Source organism: Lasioglossum baleicum, chromosome 3 (genome assembly GCF_051020765.1).
Source record: "Lasioglossum baleicum chromosome 3, iyLasBale1, whole genome shotgun sequence".
Lineage (NCBI taxonomy): Eukaryota > Metazoa > Arthropoda > Insecta > Hymenoptera > Halictidae > Lasioglossum > Lasioglossum baleicum.
In genome coordinates, this window is record NC_134931.1 from 17,641,656 (window position 1) to 17,668,250 (window position 26,595).

Consider the following 26,595-nt stretch of genomic DNA (forward strand, 5'->3'; position numbering starts at 1 on the left):
TTTATTAAATATATAGTAATCTCAATTTATTATAAAAACTTTAATAACATTATAACAAACTATTATAGTTGATTTTTTTTTATATTTAATAGTAAACATACATTTCTGAGAGTTGAATGTATATGTAAATATATATGTTTAATTAACATAAAAGTTCTGTATTCGTTTTATACAAGTGTAAATATATATTATATATATTTATTTATTTACTTATTTATATAATCGTAAGTATAAAATCTCATTTATTTTAAATTACTTTTTAATTCATTCAACAAGATAGAACCTATTATTAGTTTCTCACAATTTACACATATTTCCAAAGACTCGCTCCCGAGAATCTTTATTGTCACCAATACCAATGATTTCGAGGCTACAGTGTGAGCGGTAAATCTATAACCGAAATCAAGTTAATTATTTATCATATAGATTATACATAGATAGAACATCATATTTCTCATACGAATAGTAAACCTGCACCAACCTCATTTCTTCGTCAGTACTCGATATCATTGCAACATTTGCAATCTCATAAATCATTTGAGGAATGTTCTTTTTATTTTCTGTAAATTGCACTTTTGCGGTATGTTCATTCATGCCTTTCAACTTCGCTTTTTCAGTAACGAACATATCATCTGGTAGAAGTACTGCTCTTATTATTTCACCAATTGGTGCTTTAATAATTACTGGCCACGAATATGTTTCCTCGTTAATTGTGTAATCAATATTAAAGTTTGCGGGCTGAGTAGAGTCATTAAAATTGATGCCCAATGTAGCAGACAAATTCGAATTGGTTTCCAACAGTGGTATTCGTGTAAAGTCGTGTAAAAGCATGCCTTTTGGTACATTCTAAAAATGAATAATAACTAGTCAGAGATAAATGAATTAAATGTTTAATATGGTAAACCTATGTTTAGTTACCTTTGTCCCCATATGAATCTCTTTGATAGCAGTGCCACCTTCGTTAGAAAATATTAATTCAATACTAACTAAATGAGCGCTTACTAAATGCTGTGATCTTGTAAACCTATACTCAATTTTTAAACCATGACCTGTAATACTATTTAACAGTTCAGACTTTTTTGTTGGAATAAATGATAATGACACCTCTCTCACGTCGTTTGAAATGATTGAATTCATTGGAGTAAGAAGACTCCCGGTACTTAACGGCATCACAGGTGTCATGGGAATAACTACAATCAATATATATTATATAAGTTCACATATTATCATCTAGATGTGTTTGTTTCCATTAATTTTAATATTATATCATACCATCGTCTAAGTCGAGAAGGAGATCAATGTTACTTTTCGGTTTTTCTTTTGTATCTTGTTTAAAAGCCTTATGTTTTTCTTCTTCGCTCTCTTCTTCAGACTCTTCGGAGGACTCTTCTGAATTTGATTCGTCACTTTCAGACTCGCTATTTGACTCATCGGATCCTTTAGCAGATTTCTTTTTCTCGTCATCATTTTCTGATTTATTCGAGCTGGACGTATATTCGGACGAATCACTGTCATCTGAAGAAGAATCGTTTGACGAGGTGTCCGAGGATTCATTTTCATTGGCCAAAGCTAAAGGTATATATAGAATATTTTGATTAAAAACTATCACAATAAGTATTGGGTTGGAACGAAAGTTCGTAGCGTTTTTAAATAAAACCACAAAGATAAAATTAGGATATTTATACGTAGATCTGTTCAATAACATATTTTCCATTCTCTTCTATTACTTTTTGCCATTTTTTAGATGACTTATCATGCTATTCGATAAACCTATCGATAAATATCTTAATTTTATCTTTGAATTTTGATTTAAAAACGCTACGAACTTTCGATCCAACCTAATACAATTACAATATTAATACTTCTAGAATTTACCATCTCCTGTAATGCTTTCTTCATCGCTATAAAAGGGCTTCTCTTTTTCTTTTCCCTTCTTGTCTTTCTTATCTTTTCTGTAATATTCTTCCATTACATCTCTCATATCACCACCAAGTATATGACCAAGAACATCTCTAACAGATGGTTCTGGAGCTGCATCAGGGAAAGGTGGTAACGGACGGTAACCAGCACATGGCATATCCAAATAATGCGATAATGTACCCAACTGAAACTCGGAATCTTTGAACCTGGATGTCAGAGTTGGTGCAGGTTTTGGAGCTAAAAATATTCTTTTCGCAAGTTGAGGAAGCTTCTTTTCTGGATTATCTTCGTCGAGAATAAAACGTTTTAAAAAACGAGCACGATCTCTGATATCATAATTCTGATCATACTTCGCTAGCTGGAAAACATACTGACAAAACGGTTTCGTCTGTACAGGATTATTCAGGCATAATTTCACAGCTAAGTTTAATATTTGTAATTTCACTATGTCTTGCTCGTTCACGAAACTCTTCGCCATTTTTCGAAGAACATCAGGCGCTATTTTGGGTACTCTGTCCGAATATTCTCCCAAGAGCCACAATATCGATGCCCTAGCTTGTGGTATAGTAATGAAATCCATTAACTTGGCCATATGAGCTATGATATTCTTATGTTCATTCGGTTGAGTTTGTAAGAGCTTTTTTATAACAACAACGCTTTCTGCTACGATAGCCTCTGTATAGAAAAAAAGAAGAAGGTAATGAGAAATACTATAAAACAATGATCGAAGTGAATGATCATTAGACAGCGGATCTCTATGCAAAATAAAAATTTTCTACTTGAATTGCAACAAACTGCAGTGAAATATTGGGTTGGCAAGAAAGTAATTTCGGTATTTTAAGATGAAATGAAACCAAATTTCTTTATTCAAACAATGAACTTTAATCAATAAAATATTTTCTTATTTATTCTTTTTGGCAAAAGATCATCAAACAAAAGGGATAATATCTTATTCATTAAAGTTCATTGCTTGAATGAAAAAATTGGGCTCTATTTCACCTTAAAATACCGAAATTACTTTCTTGCCAACTTAATAGGAATGTATTTTCTTTCATAATATGGTTAATGAGTTAAAACTAATATCACAGTATTTTTAAAATCCTCGAATGTTTTTACTATTTTTAATTACACCTCCTCGCTTTCCTCATAAATGAATAAAATCCGCTGTCTAATGATCATGAATAGTAGGCATTATATTTCTATTTACCATCCCTGTTACTCAATAGTGAAACTAGTCCGTTTAAGCAAGTATCGGTTACTTCTTTTATATTACTCGCACATCTACCAATTGCCTGTATACTAGCACCTACAAATTCTTTGTCGCTGCTAGAGATGTACGTTTGAAATTCTCTCAATATGACCCCAATACTAGTCTCGGTTGTTAAGTTGGTCAGGATATCCAACTTCAAAAGCTTTATATGCGTAGGATCTGAAGTTCTTACAAAGAATGACTTAAGAAAAGGTTCGAACATTCCCTACACAAAAACATTGAACATTACCCTCTGTACGAATTTCATGGAATAGAAAATAATTGATTTTTCTTTAGTACATTATACTAGTACTTACATTACCTTTCTGGTAATTGATATGCTAGCTATGCAGTGAAGGACTACACTCTGAACTTCTCTATGCCCTCTTAATAACCGTATCAGTGCTTTAGCTGCAGTAATTACTTCGCTTCGTGGTGCTGTATGATGGTACAATTGAGATACTGCCATTACCACAGAAGCATTTCTACTTTGTAAAAGAGGTTTCGTGTTTCTTAGTAATAACCGATGGTCAGAGTCTAACGACATTTTCGGTTTTTTAGTATTAGACGAATCAGAGTCGGAATCATAAAACGGCCGGTTTTCATCTTCTTCTACGATCTATAAAAATCATTGCGAAAAATATAAATAAATCATGTATACATATACTTCAGTTCCTGTAATTACAAAGAATTATACACACGTCTATGTTTGGATCGATGAACTGTGTTCTCGCATATCTCGTGAGCATATTGACTATAATGACTTGGCCCCACTCATCGACATCTACTAATAAATTACAAAGCTTTCTGTAATTCTTATGTATCAAATCGATCCTCTCAGGACAAACCTCTTCAAATGCCATCACTGCTGAACCCACAACTAGAGTAGTTTTATCAGAAAGCAATTTTTCTAAAACACTTATTAACTCTTCTTTCTGCTCTGAGTCCAGCGAATATAGTTTAGGAATAGCATGTGCTGCAGTTTTACGAACGTACGGCGACATATCGCTAGCTGAATCTTTAATAGCAAGCATTACAATAGGAACGATCATAGATACACGTATGCTTGAAAGTACCCTTAATGCACTGGCTCTTATTAATTGATTGGGATCTTTCAAAGCTCGTTGGAATGTAGAAATAGATAACAATGCAAGATCTTGCTGATCTTCTGCATAACGGACTAAGTAAACATAAACTAATTTCTTCACTTCGATGTTCTTTGATACAACATTTTTGACTACAGCAGGAAATAATTCTGACGCGTCTCTTCCTTTCGCTATCATCTGTAAAAAAACATTTTATTTTATTTGTTGCTCTAGAATTAGATCAATGTAATAGAAAAGATTATACGTTATATTGTTACCCCGATTATGCGTTTCATTGCTTCCAACTTAAGTCCATCTTTACTACTATCCAACATTTGTTTCAAATCATCGTGCCTAATGTGAAAACAATAGTTTAGAAGTATATAGCTATGTACAATACGTTACCGCAACTTATTACAATGCACACTCATTTAACGAAATAAAACTGAACACTGTTAAATATAAGGAATTCAATAACAATGAAATAAAGACAGGAAAACACAAATATTTTCTTTAAAACATTTATGCTTATTTCAAAATATGTAAGTACTATGCTCGAAAGTAGCATCTGATCTAAATATGTAAAAGTACCATTTACAAAGAAAATATTGATGGTTAGAACAATACGTATGTCGAATTAGATATTTACTTTTTATAATCAGAGTGAAAAAATCCTCCAGAAGCAGGATCAGTTGCGAGTTCTGGATCCGCAGTGCTTGACGATCTGTCATTGCCGTAAGATCCTCCGTTATTCGATATTGAATTTGCAGCAGCGGTCAACATTTTCTTAGATTTTACTTAACACCAATGAATTTTGATACGAATTCGTCTGTAATTCACAAAATCCTTTAAAAATTGACAGTAGGATGCCTTCACCGAAGATTAGCACCTATCCATCTTGCTTAGATATGTTTAGATCCGATCCACTCACGCAGTAATGCTCTCGTTCCAAATATCGAAATGTATCGAACACTATTCGATATGCAATTTTACCATTGTTTAGAAATATTCACATTTTACTTATTACTTATAAATAAAATAAATGTAATATACGAGCTCACAATATATCTCAAGATAGTAAAATATTAAAACTTTCACGAAGCAACGAGCCGAACGAGCAGTGCCAACAAGTTACTAAATAGAAACAGTGACTTTTCAGACTTTTTTGTATCTGCGGCAGATCTGCACACTAGCGTTACCAGACAGTGTGTAATGGTGTGTGTGGTGTGTATGTGTATGTATTCCAGTCATGGATATAGGATATATTCCTATAATATCCCTGATTCCAGTATATTCAAGGCATCTTTGGAAAATGTGACATCACCAATTACTTCATCTTTTCTTCACAGACTTATAGAGATTTTCCTCAAGGAAAAGTATCTCTGCCGTGTCTATAGGTTTATATGGTCTAAGGGTGAGATCTTACTCCGCAGAGAGTAAGCAAAATGCTCGATTTTGGGCGGGTGTCTGCGTCAGTAGAAATATCGCTTTCTGCTGGCAGGGTGTGCCGGCATAAGCTGACGGCAGAATGCTGGCAGCTCGGTCCTGAATTCGGTGCTGCCCTCTATTAAACGAAAGCAGAATTCGGGACCCAGCTGCCAGCATTCTGTCGAGCAGACCCTGCCAGCAGAATGCCATATATCTGCGTCACAATAAGTATCGACAGGGTGCTCTGTCCAAAATCGAGCAGATTCCGAGCATCCTCTGCTTCGAATAGCGTTCTGACAGTATAATGTTCGCCGTCTGCTGGCATCGTACGATTGCAGGCTGTGCTCGATATCTGCTCGAGGCCGGCCTGGCTGACTGGTTCATGCTTCATGGTTTTCCGTAAACTGTGGTCCGTGTCCGTGTCATAGAACTTCATGTCGTAGATAGGACTACTGATTTTCGTATCGTTTTTTGGGGTGGCAAAAGTGGGGTGAACAAGTAATATGTTCAGCGGTATACCTACATTATTTGTAATCATTTGGTTCCTTGATGTGAAATGTGTTAGAACACAAATATTTTATGAAATACTGAAACATGCGTTTTATAATAATGTCTGACTATAGAAATTTGTGAGGACGTCGTTTGAAGGCTGTTACATGAATAAATGATTATTACTGTGTTTTATACGATTTTCAATTCTTGCAAACAAAGTAAAGTATCCGTATATTTATTAGAAGGCTCAGTATCATTCATTATTGATTCCATTCGATATTTTCTTTTGAAAAATATAATTCATTACTACGTTTCACGTAGAATAATTATTCTTTGATCAAATTTTATTCATGCATCCCCTTTTACTATTTTAGGTTAATATATCTACAGATGGCAGACAAAGCTATTATGAAGGTACAAATTGCACAAATTACTTTTATGTTGTGTTGCTGTAATCTTGGAATGGAAACTATTTTAAATGATAATTATTTTAAATATCTAGCAAATTGCTGAGCAAAAGCTAAAAGCATTTTCTATTGGCACAATGGGTAAAAGACCATTGAGTAAAAAAGAATTAGAAGAACAACGTAAAAAGGAACAAGAACAAGCTGCAGCTCAAGTACGTAATGTTAGCAACACTCTGTTCAAGGGAAAGATTTATATGATTATAATTCTAAAAGCTAATGCTATTTGTCATTTATGTGTATAGGCATTTGAAGAATTCGTAGCAACGTTTCAAGAAACACCTAGTAAAACGACAAGCAAAGTTTGGGTGAAGGCAGGTACCTACGATGCTGGGAAACGACGTGAGTTCATTATACTAATCATTGTTTCTATGTATTACTGTTACCTATTTATATTTGCTATACTTCTAAACAACTAAATTTCCAAAAGTATTTAACGAATAAAAAATACAGTTTTAATTAGACTTGTATGATTATATAAATGTTTATTTAACAGAGGAAGATACGAGAGAGAAAGGGAAGCTGTACAAACCTCAATCAAAACTATCAGAGTTGGTTGATAGTCGATCGTCAGCTGAACAAGCACAAGAGTATGCAAGATTGCTTGGATCAAATGAACGAAAATTGGACAGATTGGGAAAAAAGAAAAAAGAAGGTGAAAAGAAAAAGAGCAATCTTGAATTATTTAAAGAAGAATTGAAAATGATCCAAGAAGAACGAGAAGAAAGACATAAATATAAAGGAGTAGTGAAAACTGTCATTTCTGCTCAGTCAGAGGATCCAATGATGGCAGCTTTAAAATGTGTTGAAGGTAATTGTTTCATAATCTAATTCTTAAAACATAGTTTTGACAACGTATAGTATATTTTGTGCGATTAATATGTTGCTAAACTGCTCCTTAGAAATGGTTGACTCATCTTGCCATTTGTTTTCTATTCATTCAAGTTTTCTTGAAGCTATGCATTCCTTGGCAGCCTACCAATCGTGTGTAGCAAATTGCACCATACAGAAATTTTCTTTAATTGAAGTGTTCATAAATTCTTATCCGAAAGAGGTTGATCGATCGATCTTCGCTTCTGTTTGTAATTTAAATGATTCAAATTAGCAACCTTTCTGAAGTTAATTTCTTCTGTTTTTCAATGTATCAAATACTGATACTATATCATTATAAAATATTTTACAAAAGTCAATATCTCTGAGGTATTTATTTTTTAAAATTAACAATTTGAATTTGTTAAAACTTCCGATAGGTATGTCCTCATATCCTGATCCTCGAAAGGCCAACTTACATAACCTTATTGATGATCCCCGACTCCTAGCCCTGATTTATGAGGGTAAAACAATACCCTTTAATTCGTTCCCATTGTTTCTTTTTATAACTATGTGACATACATGACAAATCAAAAGAACTTGTCTTTTACAGATGGATCATTTGATAATGGCGATCCTAACACCACAAACTTATATTTGGGAAATTTGAATCCAAAGGTATACTTTTCTTTTATAACTAATTAATATGCGTTGTATCTGATATATTACGATTTTGAATATCTTTTTAATATCCCTATTAATCTTTTTCGCTGGATCAATATGGTGTCATTTGTTTTATTATACAGGGTCATCCGTTTTTAAACGGCCAAACGTTAACCAGCTGTAGAGGACCCCAAATGGAACAACTTTTACCCCTATCACTTTTTTTGTTTCGGCCTTGATTTCCAGATAATTGCAAAAAACCATCATTTTTTGAGTTTACATAAAATTAAATATCTCAGGACTCCAATGATGAATCTTGATGGTTTTTCCTTTGTTTAGTTTAAAATAAGTAGGGGCATCTTTTTTATTAAATAAACTTTTTTGTATGACCTTTGGATCATGGAAACAAAAAAAGTGATAGGGGTAAAAGTTGTTCCATTTGGGGTCCTCTACAGCTGGTTAACGTTTGGCCGTTTAAAAACGGATGACCCTGTATTGAAATGATAATTAAATTTCTACGAATACTGCGATACATGTAGTAACTCATGGAATGATTGTTAGAAATAGTTATTATTTATACATATATACTAAATAAAGTAATTTATATTATTCTCATATGTAATAGATTACAGAGCAGCAACTAATGGAAATATTTGGAAAATATGGACCATTGGCTAGTATTAAAATTATGTGGCCGCGTAGCGATGAAGAAAAAGCTAGACAAAGAAACTGTGGCTTTGTTGCTTTTATGAGTCGCAAAGATGGAGAACGTGCTTTAAAAAATCTTAATGGTAAGAGAATTTTTTAGGTCTACTTTTTTAAGTTCCTATTGTTATGAAAAGAAAAGTTGAAGTCATTTCATAAATATTTTGTTTTTATTAGAAGTGAGATAATTCATTCATTAATGATTAAATCTTATTTTTATTGTGTTATAGGTCGTGATATAATGCAGTATGAGATGAAATTAGGTTGGGGCAAGAGTGTACCAATTCCACCTTACCCTATTTATATTCCACCTGCTTTAATGGAAATCACGCAACCACCACCTCCATCTGGTCTTCCATTCAATGCTCAACCGCATCGTCGGGACAGACATAAGGTATATGAATTAAACGTGCATGCACGCAGGGACTTCTACCGAAATATCAAATATCAGTATGATGTCATACCGCTGTTTGAAACTACCGGTATTTATCGGTAATTTTTTCGGTTTCCTTATTTCACTATAATTTCCGAAATATTTTTAAGCGGAATACTTCTAGAACCAGTATTATTTTAGCAAATACCAAAACTGATATGCAGTACCATAATTCCTATGAAATTATGTTTATGACAATATCGGGTCGGGTCAGGAACACGAATTTTTTTCGGGATCGGGATGGGTACCCGAAAAAGTAGGGATTCTCGAAATATAATTTATTCTTCATATATTTATAGATATATTATGTATTTAATATAATATAAATATTTAATTATTATATAAAACTCTTTTCATTGAAAGAATGGTGTCCATCACGAATTCTTTTCAAGAGTGTCATATGTAATATTCTCGAAATATTCGGGAACCCGACCCGGCTCGACTCGTCCCGACCATCGGGTTCCCGATATTTCGGGTTTTCGCACATCACTACATTTGCGAGTGGAAACTAGTTGACATATCTTATACGTATAATGTTGTAATATCACTACTAATCGGTACCTGCGTGGCCGATGCCGGTAGGCTTCGAGAAACTAAACATTCTACCCTATCTTGCGTCCACAGCTATGCTACGATTTCGTAGCAAAAGGAAAACCGAAAAAATACCTGTATTTATTTCGGTATGATATCGGTTTCGGTGTAGCCTTATTAGAGCAATACCGGTATCAGAATCATACCAGTTTCAAGTCCCTGCATGAAGGTTGAGTCACGAGAAACAGAACATCCAAGCAATCCTCGATGGCATTACAAATAAAAGAAAAACTCTAAGACAAATGTTGTACCATTGAAGGTTTAAATCTTTTCAAGATTGTTCAAAGATCACTGATGTCTTTGAAATGCACTAGATTTTCTTTTTCTTCTAAATAATGCATGACTCATATTGTATACTAGTATTTCCTTTGATCGAAAGTAGTTTTTTCAATTCAAAGTAATCTCAAAATTATAGTATACTAGGTCGTTGAACTCGTCTTGATATATCCTGCAAAAGTAAATTATATAACGCCTTTAAAACACATCTCGACGACCTTTAAATAATTGTGAAAATAACATTAAACAAAGAATTTGTTTACAGCACCATATTTGCCTCGTGGAACCGTACAATTTTTATCTTGAATGTTTTTCTTTATTCTGAAAGCCAACAGAGATATTGAAGCTCTCTTTCTTGTAACTTTCCCAATGTATATATTATTATAATTTTCAGCTTCACAGTTATGAACTGGAGTTGATTTACAATACATTATAATATTACCTTACAATGTCAGTTTTCATTATTCTGTGTGATTTACTTATACTCTCATCCCTTTACGTTTACTTATTCATATTCTTTCTTTAAGATTTTTGTTGATTTCTCTATTAGCTCTGTTGCGTGTTAGTATGTTTTACATTTTCATTTGTTAGTTGCTAACATTTTAAAATATGAGCCTTTTATTGAATCCTCTATCCTACTTATCCGTTTTGAAAATATGTAGGAAACGTACATTCATATATAAGTAATATTATCATTTCTAACTATGATATCAGGTACCTCGTATTCGCAACCTTCAGACAACAGATCCTCAAGAAAAGGAAAACTTTGAAAAGGTAACATTATTTCCTTTTAATAAAATAATATTTCTATTTCAGTGTAAAAAGCTTCAATGCAATAAACCTTTAGACAGCCATTCTATCTTGACATTAATGGTTTTAACATTTTTAATTAATATATTTAACGAACACTGCCTTATCATAGTATTTCATATTTTTAAAAGTATTGATAATAAAAATGAATTCAAACAATTCCGATGGTTATTAATAACTCCAGCGAATATTATAAACCAGTCAACGTTCATATTTTGATTTCTCCTAGCAAAATTGAATCTGTAAAGTAAATTAAAGCATCCCACGCAACCTCATTTTTCAAGTAAATATATTAAGTGCTACAAAAATAAATACTACTTTTATAAATACTTCTGGGTCGCGCGACACGTGTAATCATTATTAAATAAAATATAAGAGTAACAGTGAGAAACATTCATTTTATATGACTGTCTTTCATTAATATATGACTATTAACCGTAATCTAAACGTTTATAAACAATGCAATTTGTATTAAATTGGCGGGTAACGTACATGGGATGGATTAATTTGAATTGGAACATCCACTCAACTGTAATTGCCGTGCTATAATGGGAATATAATGGAAATTGTCACAGGTTTTGCAGAATGCAGTTGTCAAAGTGGTTATTCCGACAGAAAGGTATATTTTGATTTCAATAATTTGAAACTTACACTTCAAAATATATAGATAATCATCTGTAAAGATAATAAACACTTACCCAATTTATGACCAATTTTTAACGAAATTCTGTACTGTAGGAATCTAGTTATGTTAATACATAGAATGGTAGAATTTGTAATTCGTGAAGGTCCGATGTTTGAAGCAATGATTATGAATCGAGAACTAAATAATCCAATGTTTAGGTATGTAGAATTTTGATTCTGTAGAATTGTGATATACCGAATAATACTTGCAAAATTTCAAGCTGTACGAGATATCGCTTATAATTTCAGATTTTTATTCGAAAATTATTCTCCCGCACATACTTATTATCGATGGAAATTGTATTCCATACTACAAGGAGATGGACAGAAAGAATGGCGAACAGAAGATTTTAGAATGTTTAAAGGAGGAAGTGTATGGAGACCGCCACCAATCAATCCGTGGACACAAGGAATGCCTGATGAATTGATTGAGATGGAAGAAAGACAAGAACCTAGAAGAGGTAGTTTGTCAAACAGGTAATGATAGATATGATATAAAAGAAACATTGATTATATTATCGTACATTACACTGCCCGAAATTGTTATGAAGCCACCATGTTTTTTGATAAATTCTTATTATTAATCTGTACCGATTAAAAATTTATGTTTGGCACCGTATTGCAATTAATTAAAGGAAGCGTATACGTTTCACAAAACAAATACGCCAATTATTTCCAGAATTTGAATAGAGTAACAAAATATAAATACAGATAGAACGGAGTAACAAAGTTAGTAATACTTTCAAAATGTCCGCGAGAATGAAGGTGACTTTCTAGAAATTTCGGGCAGCGTATGTTATCATTTCCATTGAACAATATTAATATTTGATTGATACAACATTTCATATTTATAGTCAGCGTGATCGATTAGAAGATTTGTTGCGAAACATATCACCCGAAAGAATAAAAGTTGCAGAAGCAATGGTATTTTGTATAGAACATGCAGAAGCGGCAGAAGAGATTTGCGATTGTATTTCAGAATCACTATCGATATTACAAACTCCTGTAAATAAGAAAATTGCGAGATTGTACCTTATATCAGATATATTACATAACTGTGGCGTTAAAGTCAATAATGCTACTATTTATCGAAAAGCGTAAGTTATATTAATTAAAGATATAGGACAGTCTTATATAGTACGATTTGACTAATTACATAGGTATTGTGTATTACCATTACTATATGAATGTAGTTCAGAAATTTAATATTATGAAACTTGCTTATAATATAGGTTTGAAACCCGATTATTGGATATATTTAGTGAAGTTCATCAAGCCTATAAACAATTTGATAGTAGATTAAAAGCAGAAGGATTTAAAGTTCGTGTAATGAGAATGTTTAGAGCATGGGAAGATTGGGCAGTTTATTCACGAGATTTTCTTGTTAAATTACAGAACACTTTTCTAGGTCTTGTGTTGGTAAATTAAATCTTTTTATACGATGATGTTTCTTATTAATTACGATAAAAAAGGGAACAAGAATAACTGTATGTTTTTAGATGGATGAACCTGAACCAGAAAATGATGAAGATATTGACGGAGCACCTTTGTCCGATGTGGATGGAGACGGTGCGGAAGATCTGGATGGGGTACCATTAGACGGTGCTGCTCTCCTTAAGGGTGCTATGAAACATGGTCTAACTCCACAGACAACCTCTAATTATGATGATATCGATGGCGTTCCTAGTAAGAATATTTTCCAAATATTTATAATTATCAATTGTATAATGATCTTTACTATGCTTTATAATACAGGTTGTCCCATGCAACTGAAACAGGCTGTACCTCCTAAACGGTCGGGAATAGAGGAAAATGTTATAAGAAAACGTTGGTGCATACTACGCAACTAATTTTTTTGCACTTTAACTGCACTTTTTTAAAAATGGAAACCTACATTTTTGACTGCACCAATCGATGCAGTTTGTTGTGCTCTACATAAAAGTACTAACATACTTATGCCCTAAACTTATTCGTTAGGAAGTTATCGAAGCTAGAAGTTCTCTGATTTATAATGGAACATAACGTAGGTACTCCAAAACACTTGCCAAGACTGAAATAATTCAGTGAACTTTTAGCTTCGATAACTTCCTAACGAATAAGTTTAGGGCATAAGTATGTTAGTACTTTTACGTAGAGCACAACAAACTGTATCGATTGGTGCAGTCAAAAATGTAGGTTTCCATTTTAAATAAAAGTGCAGTTGCATTTTTCTGATGCACCGATGCACAAAAGTGCATAAAATTAGTTGCGTAGTATGCACCGTTTGATGCCATTCAACTTTTTCTTATAACATTTTCCTCTATTCCCGACCGTTTAGGAGGTACAGCTACGTGGGACACCCTGTATATACGGTAGGACCTCCATTAACCGGTTTGATCGGGGGACAAACAGCCCGGATAAATCGAGGACCCGATGGATAATCGAGACCCGGGGGGAGGGGGGGAATAATTATCATATCATAGTTTTACTGTGTACTAATATTTTACACGTTTATTTTCAGTGGATGAAGATATCGATGGTGTTCCTATGGATGAAGAAGACTCTTTAAATATTCGAAATAAAGAAGATGATAAGAAACCATCGATTCCTGCTGGTTTTGTGCCATCTCGATGGGAAACTGTAGACCCCGATCAGGTATAGGAATATTATAAAAATTACCATTATCCGATTAAAATGTTTTACTCTAGTAAAACAAATTGCTCGACACTAGGTAGAAGCGCAAGCTATGACAACTAGTAAATGGGAGGAGTTGGGTCAAAATGAGGACTCTAATTCTCAGGATACTAGTATGGATTCCAGGTAACGTACATACAAAGAGACGATTTCAACGATTTTTAAATTTAAGTTTCACAATCAAATTCAGTTAATTATAAGAATATAAATTTACACAGTGGCAGAGATTATAACGAAGAAAGAAGAACCAGATTGCGCGAAATTGAAGTTAAAATAATGCAATACCAAGATGAATTAGAAAGTGGAAGAAGGACGTTAAAATCTGGTATGACGATTCAAGGACAAGTAGAACATTACCGAAAAAAGCTCATAAGAAAGGTGAGAATTATAAGTATGACTATTTCTGAAGGGTTTTTTTTTATACATTTATATTATTCAATGAAATATGTTTTGGTATAGAGCGAGAGAGAAATGAAGGATGCAAAAAGTGAAGAACGGGAAGATGACAGACGAAGAGAAAAGAAACGAAGTACAACTCCAGAATCTCCCAATCATTATAGAGATCGACGACGATCTACGAGTCCATCGTCTAAAAGTAATAGATACAGGTAAAAATATGTTTGAATACAAGTTACAAAAATTTATTAGAAAAGATTATAATGTTCGAAGTTCCGTGTTATCTTAAATTTATAGATTCAAAATTCAAATACCAATATATTTTTAAAAGACAAATGTATTATATAATCTCTGTTATATCCGAAAATAATGCAACTTCGGTCTATTTAATTTCTGATAAACGTAAAGAAGTATAATAATGTTTTTTCACGATTCTCTGTACTTGATAATATTAGAATGCACGAATGTTTCAAACTTGTGACACTAATATAGATTTCTTGTTAGGTCTCGTAGTAGATCACCACGAGGAAAACGTAGATCACGTTCACCGTATAAAAAACGAGTGCCAGTGACTCCATCACCACCACGTATTCGACGGACACCCTCACCTTCCTTTTCATCCAGAACATCTCGTAGATCACCAGGTAATGAACGAAATGACAGAAAAAGAAGAGCTAGATCACCATCATTATCACCGCCGCCTCCTCCACGTGCTTCGAAACATAGAGCTAATAGTCCACCGTCTCCATCTCCACGTAAACATAGACACAAGCATAAGTATTAAGTTATATGATTTTACATTTCTTATATTGTTACATAACAATAAATCAATCCATTAATTCTGTAATGTGTATGTAGAAATTCATACGATTACAGAATGATATTACCATTAATAAAAAAAACAAACTTAGTTAATGCAGTAATACTTACGCATTCAATATTGTAAGATATTTTTATCCGATTCTAAGTATTCTAATACTCTTTCTTTCTCCAAGTCCTCTTAAACTATTTTATTTTATATACCTAAATTTGTATTTGTGATAATACGATGAATGTGTGAATAAGAAACATAATGGCACAATTGTCAAATATTATGAGAATTGTGCGTCCCTATTCTGTATTCTTAGTATGTAATTATATTAAGAGTTATTAAAAAATATGTACAGACATAAGATTGAAAACATGGTCTTTTTATTCTTGTTTATTATTTTATTTTAGTATACATATGTTTGGAGTAAGGAATTGGCCAAACAGGTGTGATGAACATTTAGGAGAAATGTATAATCTGTTCTACCTCATAGGAAAACTTTAAATGGCAGTGTTTCTTATACTGACATTATCTGCGAGAGATCATAACGCTCTCAAAGCATAGATTAATCATTTTAAAGGTATTTTTCGTAATAAATTTTCATATGTTAGCATTTTCTACTTTAAATGACAACATAATCAATTAATTTCTGATTAAGTTTTTTTTTATGTAATGTAGAATTGTATCATACAGTTTAATATTTTTTAAATTGGGTCGTAAATTTTAGACAAATTCCTATATCTTTTTTCTATAAATTTAAACAAAGGCTTATAGTACGTATTTTATTAAACAGTTGTTATTAAATACATGAATAGATTCTATGTAAATACATCCTTTAATAAAATACTTCAACAACATCTAATCCAAAGATCAATTCCATAGCAAAATAAATAATATACATTATATGGATTTATATACATACATGTGTATGAAGAAGTCAACGGTGGAAATATTTACGTATATTTTCACACATGGCATTAGGTAGAAGCAATATTATTTCCTTCTTCAATAAATGGCGATATATATGGATGTAAAAAGTTGTGATGTACATATACATACTTGTAAAAACAGTACACGTGTTATTCCTACCATTAATGGCAGTAAATAATATAAAATCAGAGAAACAATTTGTTATTTTGTTCCTAGAAGGGATAAAAAACTATTATACTTTCACAATATGTATATATTCAAATATATGTATTGTGTAAATAGAGATCTATGAAAAATTGTTATAATTGCCAAAATTATTTTCAAAATTATGACTAACCTGATAAATGTAACATAATCACTGTCTTTCTCAGTAAAATTAGTTGTTCGATACATTATGCACCTTTGTGCTAGTTTTGTTCTTCATCACATTTTCTATCTTCATATTGTCATTACCTTTTATCGTAGTTGTAATTTCTGCTACTATATTTATGGATGCTGTAATGATATATACAGAAGAATTATGCTGAATCAAACATACATATATGTATATACGCGTGATATTTATGGTAAAAAAGCAAAAAGATTCATCGTTTAGTAAAATTTTGTTTAATTAATTGATTATGCAAAAATATAACAGATCCTCCATGCTCGCTAAAGTTTTATCAAATTTTTATATATAATTCATATTAGTCATAATTCGTACACGTCAATTTTATCTTGATGCAAGTTCATTCTTTCATTTTTTGTTGAAAACAACAAAAGTCATACAAATATTATTATTACACAATTATTTATTATTTTTGTAATACCAAAAAAGAAAAGATAACACGAATGTAGAAGTTATACAATATATATTAAAGTCTGTTCTTAAACTTTATACACATATACTTTAGAGAAAACGTACATACAGTCTAAAACATTTAGTTACGTTTCCTTTTCGTTACGTTTTTACTCGACACTACTTTCTCTTCTTCCGAATCTTCTTCGTTTTTTGGTACAATTTTTAATTTTCCGTATTTAGCTTCAAGTTTAGCAATCAGTTCTGAGTCATCAAAATGTTCAACTTCACTTTCTTCTTGGTCCTCCTCCTCCTCCTCCTCTTCTTCCTCTTCTTCTTCCGATTCTTTCTTTTGTTTTTTAATTTCTCGTCCAGTTTTTAATTCTTCATGTTCAGAATAATTTTCTTCTTCATTATCAACTTCTTCCTCTTCTTCTTCTTCTACCTCCTCTTCTTCATCTACTTCTTCCTCGTCTTCTTCTTCCATCTCCAAATCATCTTCCTCTTCTTCCTCCTCCTCATCTTCTTCTTTTTCTTTCTCAGTCTTTTTATTTTCTTGTTTAGACACTTGTTGTTTAGAAACTGCTATTTCAGAATTTTTCTCCTTCTCTGCAAGTATTTTTTCTTCTCTGTTCTGTTTCTCAGATGAAACTATTTGAGGTTCAATTTGAACTAACGCAACTTCTAAACATCAGAAAAGTATATCATTAATTTTTTTTTTAATATTTCAGTATCTATTTTAGTAACCATCAACAATAAAATTGATAGTATATATTTCTTAAAATATATGTGATTATGTTCACTATATATATTTGTGTAAAAATTTATCAGTTTTCTCTTTTTCTCTAAACACATTATATACCTTTATATTAATATTTAAATGCGTTTCCTACAAATAATGTTAGAACATGCAATTCATTTTATAACAATACTAATTGAACATAATATGCTGTTATTTTTACAATAGAAAATGTTTTATAACAACATACATTAAATGAATTTTAATTACTCAGATAGAATTCGTTACTTCATGAATATTTGAATGATTACATAAATTATTAGAAAAAACATGATACTGTATAAATAATTATTGAAAGAATTAGGTAATTAGGAATAATTACTTAATTTTTCAATCCAAAAAAAGAAAGGCAATAGAAATTTATACTGTCAGGTCGTGTCAGATCGTATAAAACTTGACAAAGAAAACGCAAGCCTCTTGACACTTGTCAAGTTTCATTCTTAACGACCTGATAAATATATATATATGCATACTTATGATTATGACATAACACTTGAAAAACATAACTAATACAAAATTTACCATTGTTCCACCGTTTCACAAGGACAAAATGTGCAGCAATAACAAGTGCCACACCAACTCCAAACTTCATCGCCACTGCAATCATTAAACATAATTCTTCATTGACGCTTGAAAATCATAGAAAAATGTCAGAAATATTTGAGTGTTATAAAAATTATGATACTTATGTTATATATTTATATGATATGCTTATATTTGCGAAAACATATGAGAGCATGGAGGATCATGAAAGTATATATACATTGGTTTTACATATACAACCATTCTATACATCAGTGTCTCTAAATATACTTAGAGAGTATACTCATGTTTGACTTACCATTAATAGATTCCTCTTCGTCTTCTTCATCTTCTTCTTCTTCATCTTCTTTATCCGGCTGTTTATCTACATCACTAATATATTCGTCAGGCTCTATACTTTCTACCTAGTACAAAAATGGTTAAAGTCTACTTTATAATTTATATATAAAAGAGTGTATAATATATACACATGAAGAAACGAAATATATATACATACTACAATTTAATGTACTTTATAAAGAACAAATATCCTGTTTAAATAAATTCAATAATTTTGGTACAATTGTACTCTACAAAATCTACATATAACATTGTTGAGTATTTAAAAAATATAGTTTGTTATGTTAGAGATATATCTATATATCTTACTAATTTCTTCTCTAAAATTACTATTTTAATAATGAAATATAATTATATTAGTCTTACCTCTTCTAAGGGTTCAATATTGTCGTCATTAATATCATTAATACCAGGAATGTCTACAAATCGTTCAAACACATCCTCACTTGCGAGGGGGCTTATGACTTCTTCAAACGGACTGTCTGATTCGTATAACATATTTTCTTTACTTTCTTCTTCTTTACTAGCATCATAAATCTCTTCTAATATATCATTATCGTAAAAATTCTGTGGACTAATATTTTCATCTTCTTCAATATCTTTTCTAAGGTTTTCGTCTTCATATTCTGTTTGCTCATCTAATTCTGTGCTAATATATTCTGTTAGAATTAAAATTTCATAATAATATCTTCAATTTGTATATTTGTTTATATTGCAATGTTTTACATCTCAGTACCTTCTTTATCCAGAGAACCTCTACTCTGTTCTTCGTCTGATTCATTTTCATTTGCCTCTTCCTCTTGCTCTTCGTATTTATTTATTTCTTCCTCGCTTCCTTCTTCAATTTCTCTATCATCTTCTTCATTATCTTCCTCAATTTGGTTCTCTTCCTCACTTTGTTGTTCTTCTTCCTCATGTTCTCCTTCATCGTCATCATCATCATCTTGTTCTTCGTCATCTTCTTCCTCTTGTTCTTCCTCTTCTTGAGAAGTCTCTGCTTCTGCGGACTCTAAAGCCTCGTCGTGTTCGTCCTCTACATCATCTTTTTCAATTTCTGTACTCTCTTCATGCTCTTCTTCATCATGCAATTCGCCATGTAAGGATAGCGAATCGTCTACCCACCCATCAAAAATGAAAGCCCAACGTGATGACTCTAATGGCGTATCAACTTATAACATGAAATATATCTTGTATGAATAATCTGGAATCTTAATTGTCGTATCCATATTACACAAGTATACTTCAAATTTACTTACCATCTGTAGCACCCCTGTGCTCAAAAATAATTACACCAACTAAGCCAACAAGAGCAGCTAATATGACAAAGAATATAATTCGTGCACACCAATGTCCACCTGTGATACTTTCTTTATAAATATGAATAGTGACGTTGTCTGATAAATTTTCTGTCGGAGTTGCAATAGTAGGTGCAACCGTAGCACTATCCTCCTCATCTGAGTATAATATAATAGATTCAACAATAAATATTCTAAATATGTAAAATCGTGAAAATATTTTGCTTTTACAGCCAGGAAATTGTGCATGTAAACATACATATAAACATATATAAAAATAAGTTTTACTTCATACATTTTGTAACGTGGAAGAATATGCGTATATATATATATACATATATATGTTTTATACACACAAGAATGTCTGTATTTATGACACTTGGATCTGTAAATATTTTTCTGCGTAACTTTTATTATTAAATATTTGCGAGGTTCGTTAAATTTATGTTTCTCGATTATTCGACAAAAACATAGAATTTGTCATGTGTTGTGCTATAGACGAACATAATTTTTAAAATGTACAACAAATATTACACTGATATACACATGCATAAGAGCAATATGTTTTTGGAATGGATATTATAGGTTATTCTATTTTTGAAAGCTAAAAGCTAGGCTGATCAAGCTTCTAAGACCCTGTATTTTCTAATTTGAGCAACATTGCCAAATATGTCTTAAAATATCCGAAATGTCACACATAAAATAATATTTCTGAAAAGTGTATCTAAACAACGATATATTAAACATAAGTGCGTGCGACAGTGTTACTAAATAATATACAATTAAATTTTCGTAAATTATATGTACTTATATTTTGTACCAAAAATCATAAATTTAACATAACACACGCGCAATAATATCTACCTTAACTAAAATAAGAAAGATATAATGTTAAATTAAAATGTTATTTTGAATAAAACTGATTTATATTAGTAAATTAGTTGCATAATAAGGCAAAAATGATTACATTAACATCTTACTATATTACGAAAAATCGGCATTAAAATAATGGATACATGTATTAGAATGACAGAAAAATTATAGTACAAACCATATAGAAATATTGAAAACTTTTTCAAATAACGGGTCTGTAACTTTCGATAAAATTGCTATCAATTAACTGTACAAAATTATTTTACATATACATAAATATTATGTATAGATCATATATCAATTATGTAATATTTTATGGCTTGAAAAAAATAAATCTCGTAATCGTAATAACGAAGCTGGATCATTTACATATAGCTTTTTAAACTGAAATTATAATATATACAAATAGATCGCGATGTATATACGGAAATCAATTTAAAAAATGAAGAACAAACAATATATTTTTTTTTCTAGATGTAAGATATGTAACATGTATCACCAAAGCTAAAAATAAAAAAGTAAACATTGCTAAAAATATTGCGAATGTAAGAATCGAAGTTAAAATAATTCTCACACTATTTCAGTAGTCTGTTTTTACCCTTTTTACGTCTCTTCTCTTTCCGTTTTCTTGCTTGTACATCCCCAGACATCTTCAACGAGGAAATGTACGTGTATACTTTTTCCAAATAAACGAACACAAAGAATTTAAATTTTTAAAACGATCGAACACTGTGCCGCGTCTGCGATAATTTAATTTGTAATGATCTTAACAAGTGTTGACATAATGTGAAAATCCCTAGCGACTTAAATTGAACATTTCCTCCCTCGGTATGCAGTGTTTCTCAAGTTTTTGTTACTTTTACAAAATTAGAAAAACTTATATAGTTGTTGAGCATAGGATAAACACGTAACATCAGAAGCACTTTAAACTAGAAACGATAAATTACAAGAATTACATAAAATATATATTCAACATTGTTAGTTGCAGCATAATATAGTTCAGGAATTACTAGATTGAAATATAGTAAATAATAACAGTTTCTTTATTAGAAATTCAGTTTGATACGAAATCACATAAATATTATTGGAATGCATGTTTCAAATAAAACACAATATTCCACATATCTCTTTATTAGAAACGAAAATATTTTCTTATCGCGATACGCTTCATATAATAAACATTTTATTAACATTCCGAGTTACAAAATATAAACTTAAATTCAATGTACTAAGAAATATTTACTTTTAATAAGCATATGTACAACTTTAAAATACATAGTACGTTTAATACAAGACATAGCTCATTTTTAATTTCAATAAATAATTTACAAAATACATATAATTACTTATGAAATTTTCAACTATTAAACATATTTGAAAACGCAGTCATACTCAAGATTTTTGCCAAAGGAAAACGAAAACTAACTAAATGAACACAATAAAGAAGAATAAAAAAAGTATGATTAAAATAATTATTAGTATGATTTCAACATATATGTATAATACCATTTCTAATCTAGAATAGTGTACATAACTATAGTCAATTATGTAAGAAAAGATTACAGTATTATGTACAATAAAGTACGTATTCGATAGAAGTTTCAAGACGCTCTATTGCATGATTCAAATATTATAATCCGTATCGTTTTAATATGATCAAAAAAATGTTCACTTTACAAAATCTATTTACTATATGTATAGCTCTGGAAATTAGTAATCATTACCAGTAGTATACATCTAAATTATTCGTATTATAACCAGATTTGACTATAGAAAGATTTGTAAAATAGAAGTCTTTATTTTTACATGTGCAAAAATTGTTTTCGTTTTTAACCATTTATGCAAGTAATTCTTGTGCCCTTACGCCATGTCATGATACTATTATAGATTTTTTATAAATGTCAATTTATAATATTCTGCTAACTTTACTACTTGAATGCATTACGCGATCAGAGACATCAGAATATTAATTCTGTTTTTTAAATGATCAAGCACGTTTGCTCCTGTATGCTTTGCTACAATAAAGTTAATATCTACTCTTATCGAATAAAATTTGTACAGTGGGTGTACAAAGTATTCGTACACCTTTTAAAAACTAATAACTTTTTTATAATTGTACCAAACGACCTGATTTTTTATAATCAATTAGAAGCATTGGTTTACGAAATGATATGTGAAAAAGATTTTCCAAATAATTGTAATTTACAAGGATAAATGCAAAAGTAAAAAGGCATTTTTTAAAACTTTTTTTTTTGGGCCCTTAATAAAAATTTAAAATATATATTTTGTAGATCTATGTTAGTTATACACATACTGAACATTTTATGGAAATCGGTTGATGCAGGAAAAAACGACACGCATCGAAAGACGAACGATTCTGTGGATTTAAAGCAGAAACTGATCAAAACTCGTGTAAAACTTCGATTTTCACTGTTTTTAATCGCTTGTAGCTCGTGTGTATGTTAATCGATGTTGATGAAATTTAAAGCATGTGTATAACTAACATAGATCTACAAAACATATATTTTAAAATTTCATTAAGGGCCCAAATAAAAAAGTTTAAAAAATTGCCTTTTTTACTTCTGCATGTAACCTTGTAAATTATAATTTTTGTAAAATTTTTCTTGCATATCATTTCGTAAACCAATGCTTCTAATTGATTATAAAAATTCAGGTCGTTTGGTACAATTATAAAAAAGTTATTAGTTTTTAAAAGGTGTACGAATACTTTGTACACCCACTGTAATTACTAGAAAAGACTGTTGTGTCAATATATGTGTCAAACTGTAAAGTTATACTTCAGTTTAAAGTTATATACAATTGTTTGATATTTAAATAATTTAGTAATCCTACATATCTAACAAATAATCTATAGCTTCCTTAATCTTGATTCTCGCCTTGTGTCTAAGAAGATAATAAAAAATTTGATCATAATCCAATTGTCAATAAAGTATATAATTGCATATACTGTACACATAAAATCTATAAATTATGTATTATTTATAATACATTATGAACTACATATATATTTATGCACTAATTTTGGAGGGATATTTTAGTATGGCTTGCTATAAATAGAAGTACAACATTACTTTTCGAATACCTAATTATTAGTTATTTAATAGAATATTTGAAAATTACGGAAATATTACTCTTTTATTAAAAATAAATATTATAAAATTTATTTAAAAGAGAGATTAACATTACTTATTACTATTTTTAAAATTCTGGAAGCATAAATACTTTTACTATTTGTAGAATTGGTTTCATGGTCAAAAGATGTTAAGAAATCATTCATGTAAATTTAAATTTATATTTTATTCTCTTGTGGATTCCGTTCGAAAATTCCCTCTGATTTACTCGAGGTAAAAAGATCATTAATGCAAAAATAATATTAAAGTTTGATTTTACAAAAATATTTTATGAAATAATGAGCAAATACTATTGAGTTCTTTAAGAGAAAGGTGTCATTGTTCATATCTACAATACCTATTGAGTATAATGTTAAATGTAGTTTATGAAAGACAAAGTTTTTTACTAAATGCCAATTACATGTTTTGTGTACCTATAAAAGTAAATTATACGAAGTTATCACAATTATGTACATTAGTGAATATTGGTTGCAATAAATGAACTACTAATCCTTTACATTTAATAAACAGAATAAAATTAAAATAATATAATTATGTTGAAGTAGCAGTCTTACTTATACATTAATAAGATCAAGATTTTGTGATACAATTTTCTGGATGAATCGTAGATTTTCATTTTTCGAACTTTGTTAAATGTTAAAAATGTTAACAACGATTTAATAGATAACGTAATAAAAAATGTTCACATATGGATTTTTATGTACTTTGTCACATGTAAAGCCAGAAGACATCGATATAAACTCATCTTAAGCAATTTTAGGCACTTGTTCGATTCGGAGTAAAGATATTTTCACAAAGATAAATGCAGCGAAAGATCATACTTTCCTCTCAAATCATGTAATACTTTAAAACATATGAAAAGAAGCAAGACACAGTGAGACGCAGAAACATTTTTCGTGTCTCATAAAATTTTACATATTCTACTAAATCACTGGAAAATTGAAAAAATTGCTATATTTAAATACGTTTAAAGTTTTTATACATGTTTGACCTGTCGAAATCATATGTAAATATAAAAACAAATTTGAAAATCATGGTTATAACAGTTTTTATATTGCTACCATATATATTAAAATTCAAATTTTGATTTGAGAATGTAAAAATGATCACGACCAATGTTACATTTTTCTAATATTCAAGTACTATCATTAATATACAATGCTTCTTTAGTGTTATTTACAAGGACCTAGCAGTAAATTACCTATGAATAGTATTTACTAATAGCATATCATCAAGTACAAAATGCTATAATTTTATGAAATTATGAAGCAATAATTCAATTAATTTATGCGAAGTTATGCAGAGTCTGCATAATTTAATTTCCTCATTATTGAGATTACAGATTCAGATTATTAATAATTTAGTTTACCACTACATTTTATGCACATGTATCTCGAACATTTCAAAAAATAAGATATAAATAAATAAATAAAAGATATCTTCATTGACAAAAAATATTATATTATATGCAGCATAATAATGCGAATCAAGAAGTACGTTTGTCTACCTCCTAAAATATTGCTAGCAACATGTTTTTTAAGAACTTGTGTTTAATAACATAGAATTTATGCAATCCAAAACTAACTTTCACAAACTAAGTTTCATAAAGACATGTGCATATAAATACAAAATATGACTCCTTATAAAAGGAGAGTCAATAGTATACTAAACAAAAACAATTAAACAGTACGTCTAATCTTATTACGATTAAAAAAAAAGTGAAGATATGTATTTCAAATGTAAAAGACTGTTCGCACATAAATATAGCCGTTTCAAAGGATAAAATGTGGTAATGAATTTATACCTTCTATATATCGGTTTGTTAATTGTTAGTATTGGAACACTGACATTAAATCAGCATTGTAATTTTATAATAAAAATTAATTTAAACGTTAATGCGTTATTCCTGATTATTATGTATGTATATGTACGATCTTAAGAATAATTTCCTTACTCGATTAATATTAATCACAAGCGGTGTTAATAAAATAATAACAATAATTATTATTATGCAATATTTTGCAACATGCAATATAACAATTATGTGATATTTAAATCGTTATTATGCAACATTTTACATTATTGCTTGTGATAATATGTTATATACAGTCTTGGAATGTATAACGGAACTGAGGCAACAGAACTATAGTTTCATTTAAAAGAACTAATGTTATTGTGTTTCAGGATAAACTCATTGCCATACTTTTTCCCGTTAAATCTAGCACCTTTTATAGAAAACAGTTATTTACATTCACCATAATCTGAGACATGATGCATGTGTACCCAGTCTTCTGATATATTACTTTAAAAAATATGTTTTTATATAATTTAAATGAGTTTAAATCCACATTCTTGTTAAAATACAAGTAATGCAAATATACGAACAAAAATTTCTTAGA

General features: G+C 30.4%; 3 protein-coding genes across 8 annotated transcripts; 1 reads left to right on the forward strand and 2 right to left on the reverse strand.

The window, feature by feature from the left end:
• Positions 1–64: 64 nt before the first annotated feature.
• Rb (adaptor related protein complex 3 subunit ruby) lies at positions 65–5,399 on the reverse strand. Of its 3 annotated transcripts, XM_076447574.1 has the most exons (11): positions 5,186–5,399; positions 4,904–5,083; positions 4,533–4,608; positions 3,871–4,452; positions 3,492–3,788; positions 3,128–3,395; positions 1,876–2,595; positions 1,273–1,569; positions 919–1,190; positions 482–846; positions 65–390 (listed from the first exon to the last, which is right to left on the reverse strand). In XM_076447574.1, exons 2-11 carry the CDS (start codon positions 5,035–5,037, stop codon positions 243–245), a joined length of 3,159 nt encoding a protein of 1,052 aa, XP_076303689.1. In that variant the 5' UTR covers positions 5,038–5,083; positions 5,186–5,399; the 3' UTR covers positions 65–242. The 3 variants fall into 3 exon arrangements, with proteins under 3 accessions (XP_076303689.1, XP_076303688.1, XP_076303690.1); XM_076447573.1 differs by having other exon boundaries at positions 4,904–5,399; XM_076447575.1 differs by lacking the exon at positions 5,186–5,399 and having other exon boundaries at positions 4,520–4,608; positions 4,904–4,919.
• An 802-nt stretch (positions 5,400–6,201) lies between these two features.
• LOC143221736 (U2 snRNP-associated SURP motif-containing protein) lies at positions 6,202–23,870 on the forward strand. The gene is made up of 20 exons (XM_076447206.1): positions 6,202–6,392; positions 6,549–6,588; positions 6,677–6,793; positions 6,884–6,980; positions 7,135–7,449; positions 8,062–8,126; positions 8,737–8,902; positions 9,047–9,210; positions 10,831–10,890; positions 11,502–11,545; positions 11,665–11,769; positions 11,860–12,087; positions 12,465–12,707; positions 12,843–13,029; positions 13,110–13,296; positions 14,111–14,244; positions 14,321–14,409; positions 14,502–14,661; positions 14,743–14,891; positions 15,184–23,870. The coding sequence occupies exons 2-20, from the start codon at positions 6,565–6,567 to the stop codon at positions 15,461–15,463; spliced, it is 2,814 nt and encodes a 937-aa protein (XP_076303321.1). The 5' UTR covers positions 6,202–6,392; positions 6,549–6,564; the 3' UTR covers positions 15,464–23,870.
• LOC143221737 (uncharacterized) lies at positions 16,754–26,589 on the reverse strand. Of its 4 annotated transcripts, none has more exons than XM_076447207.1 (8): positions 21,643–22,096; positions 20,133–20,330; positions 19,613–20,044; positions 19,243–19,535; positions 18,836–18,941; positions 18,517–18,591; positions 17,322–17,879; positions 16,754–16,912 (listed from the first exon to the last, which is right to left on the reverse strand). In XM_076447207.1, exons 1-7 carry the CDS (start codon positions 21,692–21,694, stop codon positions 17,338–17,340), a joined length of 1,698 nt encoding a protein of 565 aa, XP_076303322.1. In that variant the 5' UTR covers positions 21,695–22,096; the 3' UTR covers positions 16,754–16,912; positions 17,322–17,337. The 4 variants fall into 4 exon arrangements, with proteins under 4 accessions (XP_076303322.1, XP_076303323.1, XP_076303324.1 ...); XM_076447208.1 differs by having other exon boundaries at positions 17,326–17,879; positions 21,643–22,095; XM_076447209.1 differs by lacking the exon at positions 16,754–16,912 and having other exon boundaries at positions 17,338–17,879; positions 19,243–19,520; positions 21,643–26,589.
• Between the last annotated feature and the right edge of the window lie 6 nt (positions 26,590–26,595).

Coding starts and splice junctions, on each gene's coding strand:
- Rb (XM_076447574.1), bottom strand. CDS start 5,037: ATGTTGACCGCTGCTGCAAATTCAATATCGAATAACGGAGGATCTTAC. Junction 4,453..4,532: donor CAATGAAACGCATAATCGGG/GTAACAATATAA, acceptor GTTTTTTTACAG/ATGATAGCGAAAGGAAGAGA. Junction 1,191..1,272: donor CCTTCTCGACTTAGACGATG/GTATGATATAAT, acceptor TATTGATTGTAG/TTATTCCCATGACACCTGTG.
- LOC143221736 (XM_076447206.1), top strand. CDS start 6,565: ATGGCAGACAAAGCTATTATGAAG. Junction 11,770..11,859: donor CTAAATAATCCAATGTTTAG/GTATGTAGAATT, acceptor TTATAATTTCAG/ATTTTTATTCGAAAATTATT. Junction 13,030..13,109: donor CTTTTCTAGGTCTTGTGTTG/GTAAATTAAATC, acceptor GTATGTTTTTAG/ATGGATGAACCTGAACCAGA.
- LOC143221737 (XM_076447207.1), bottom strand. CDS start 21,694: ATGTCTGGGGATGTACAAGCAAGAAAACGGAAAGAGAAGAGACGTAAA. Junction 19,536..19,612: donor AGGTTCTCTGGATAAAGAAG/GTACTGAGATGT, acceptor TAATTCTAACAG/AATATATTAGCACAGAATTA. Junction 17,880..18,516: donor TGTGAAACGGTGGAACAATG/GTAAATTTTGTA, acceptor TCTGATGTTTAG/AAGTTGCGTTAGTTCAAATT.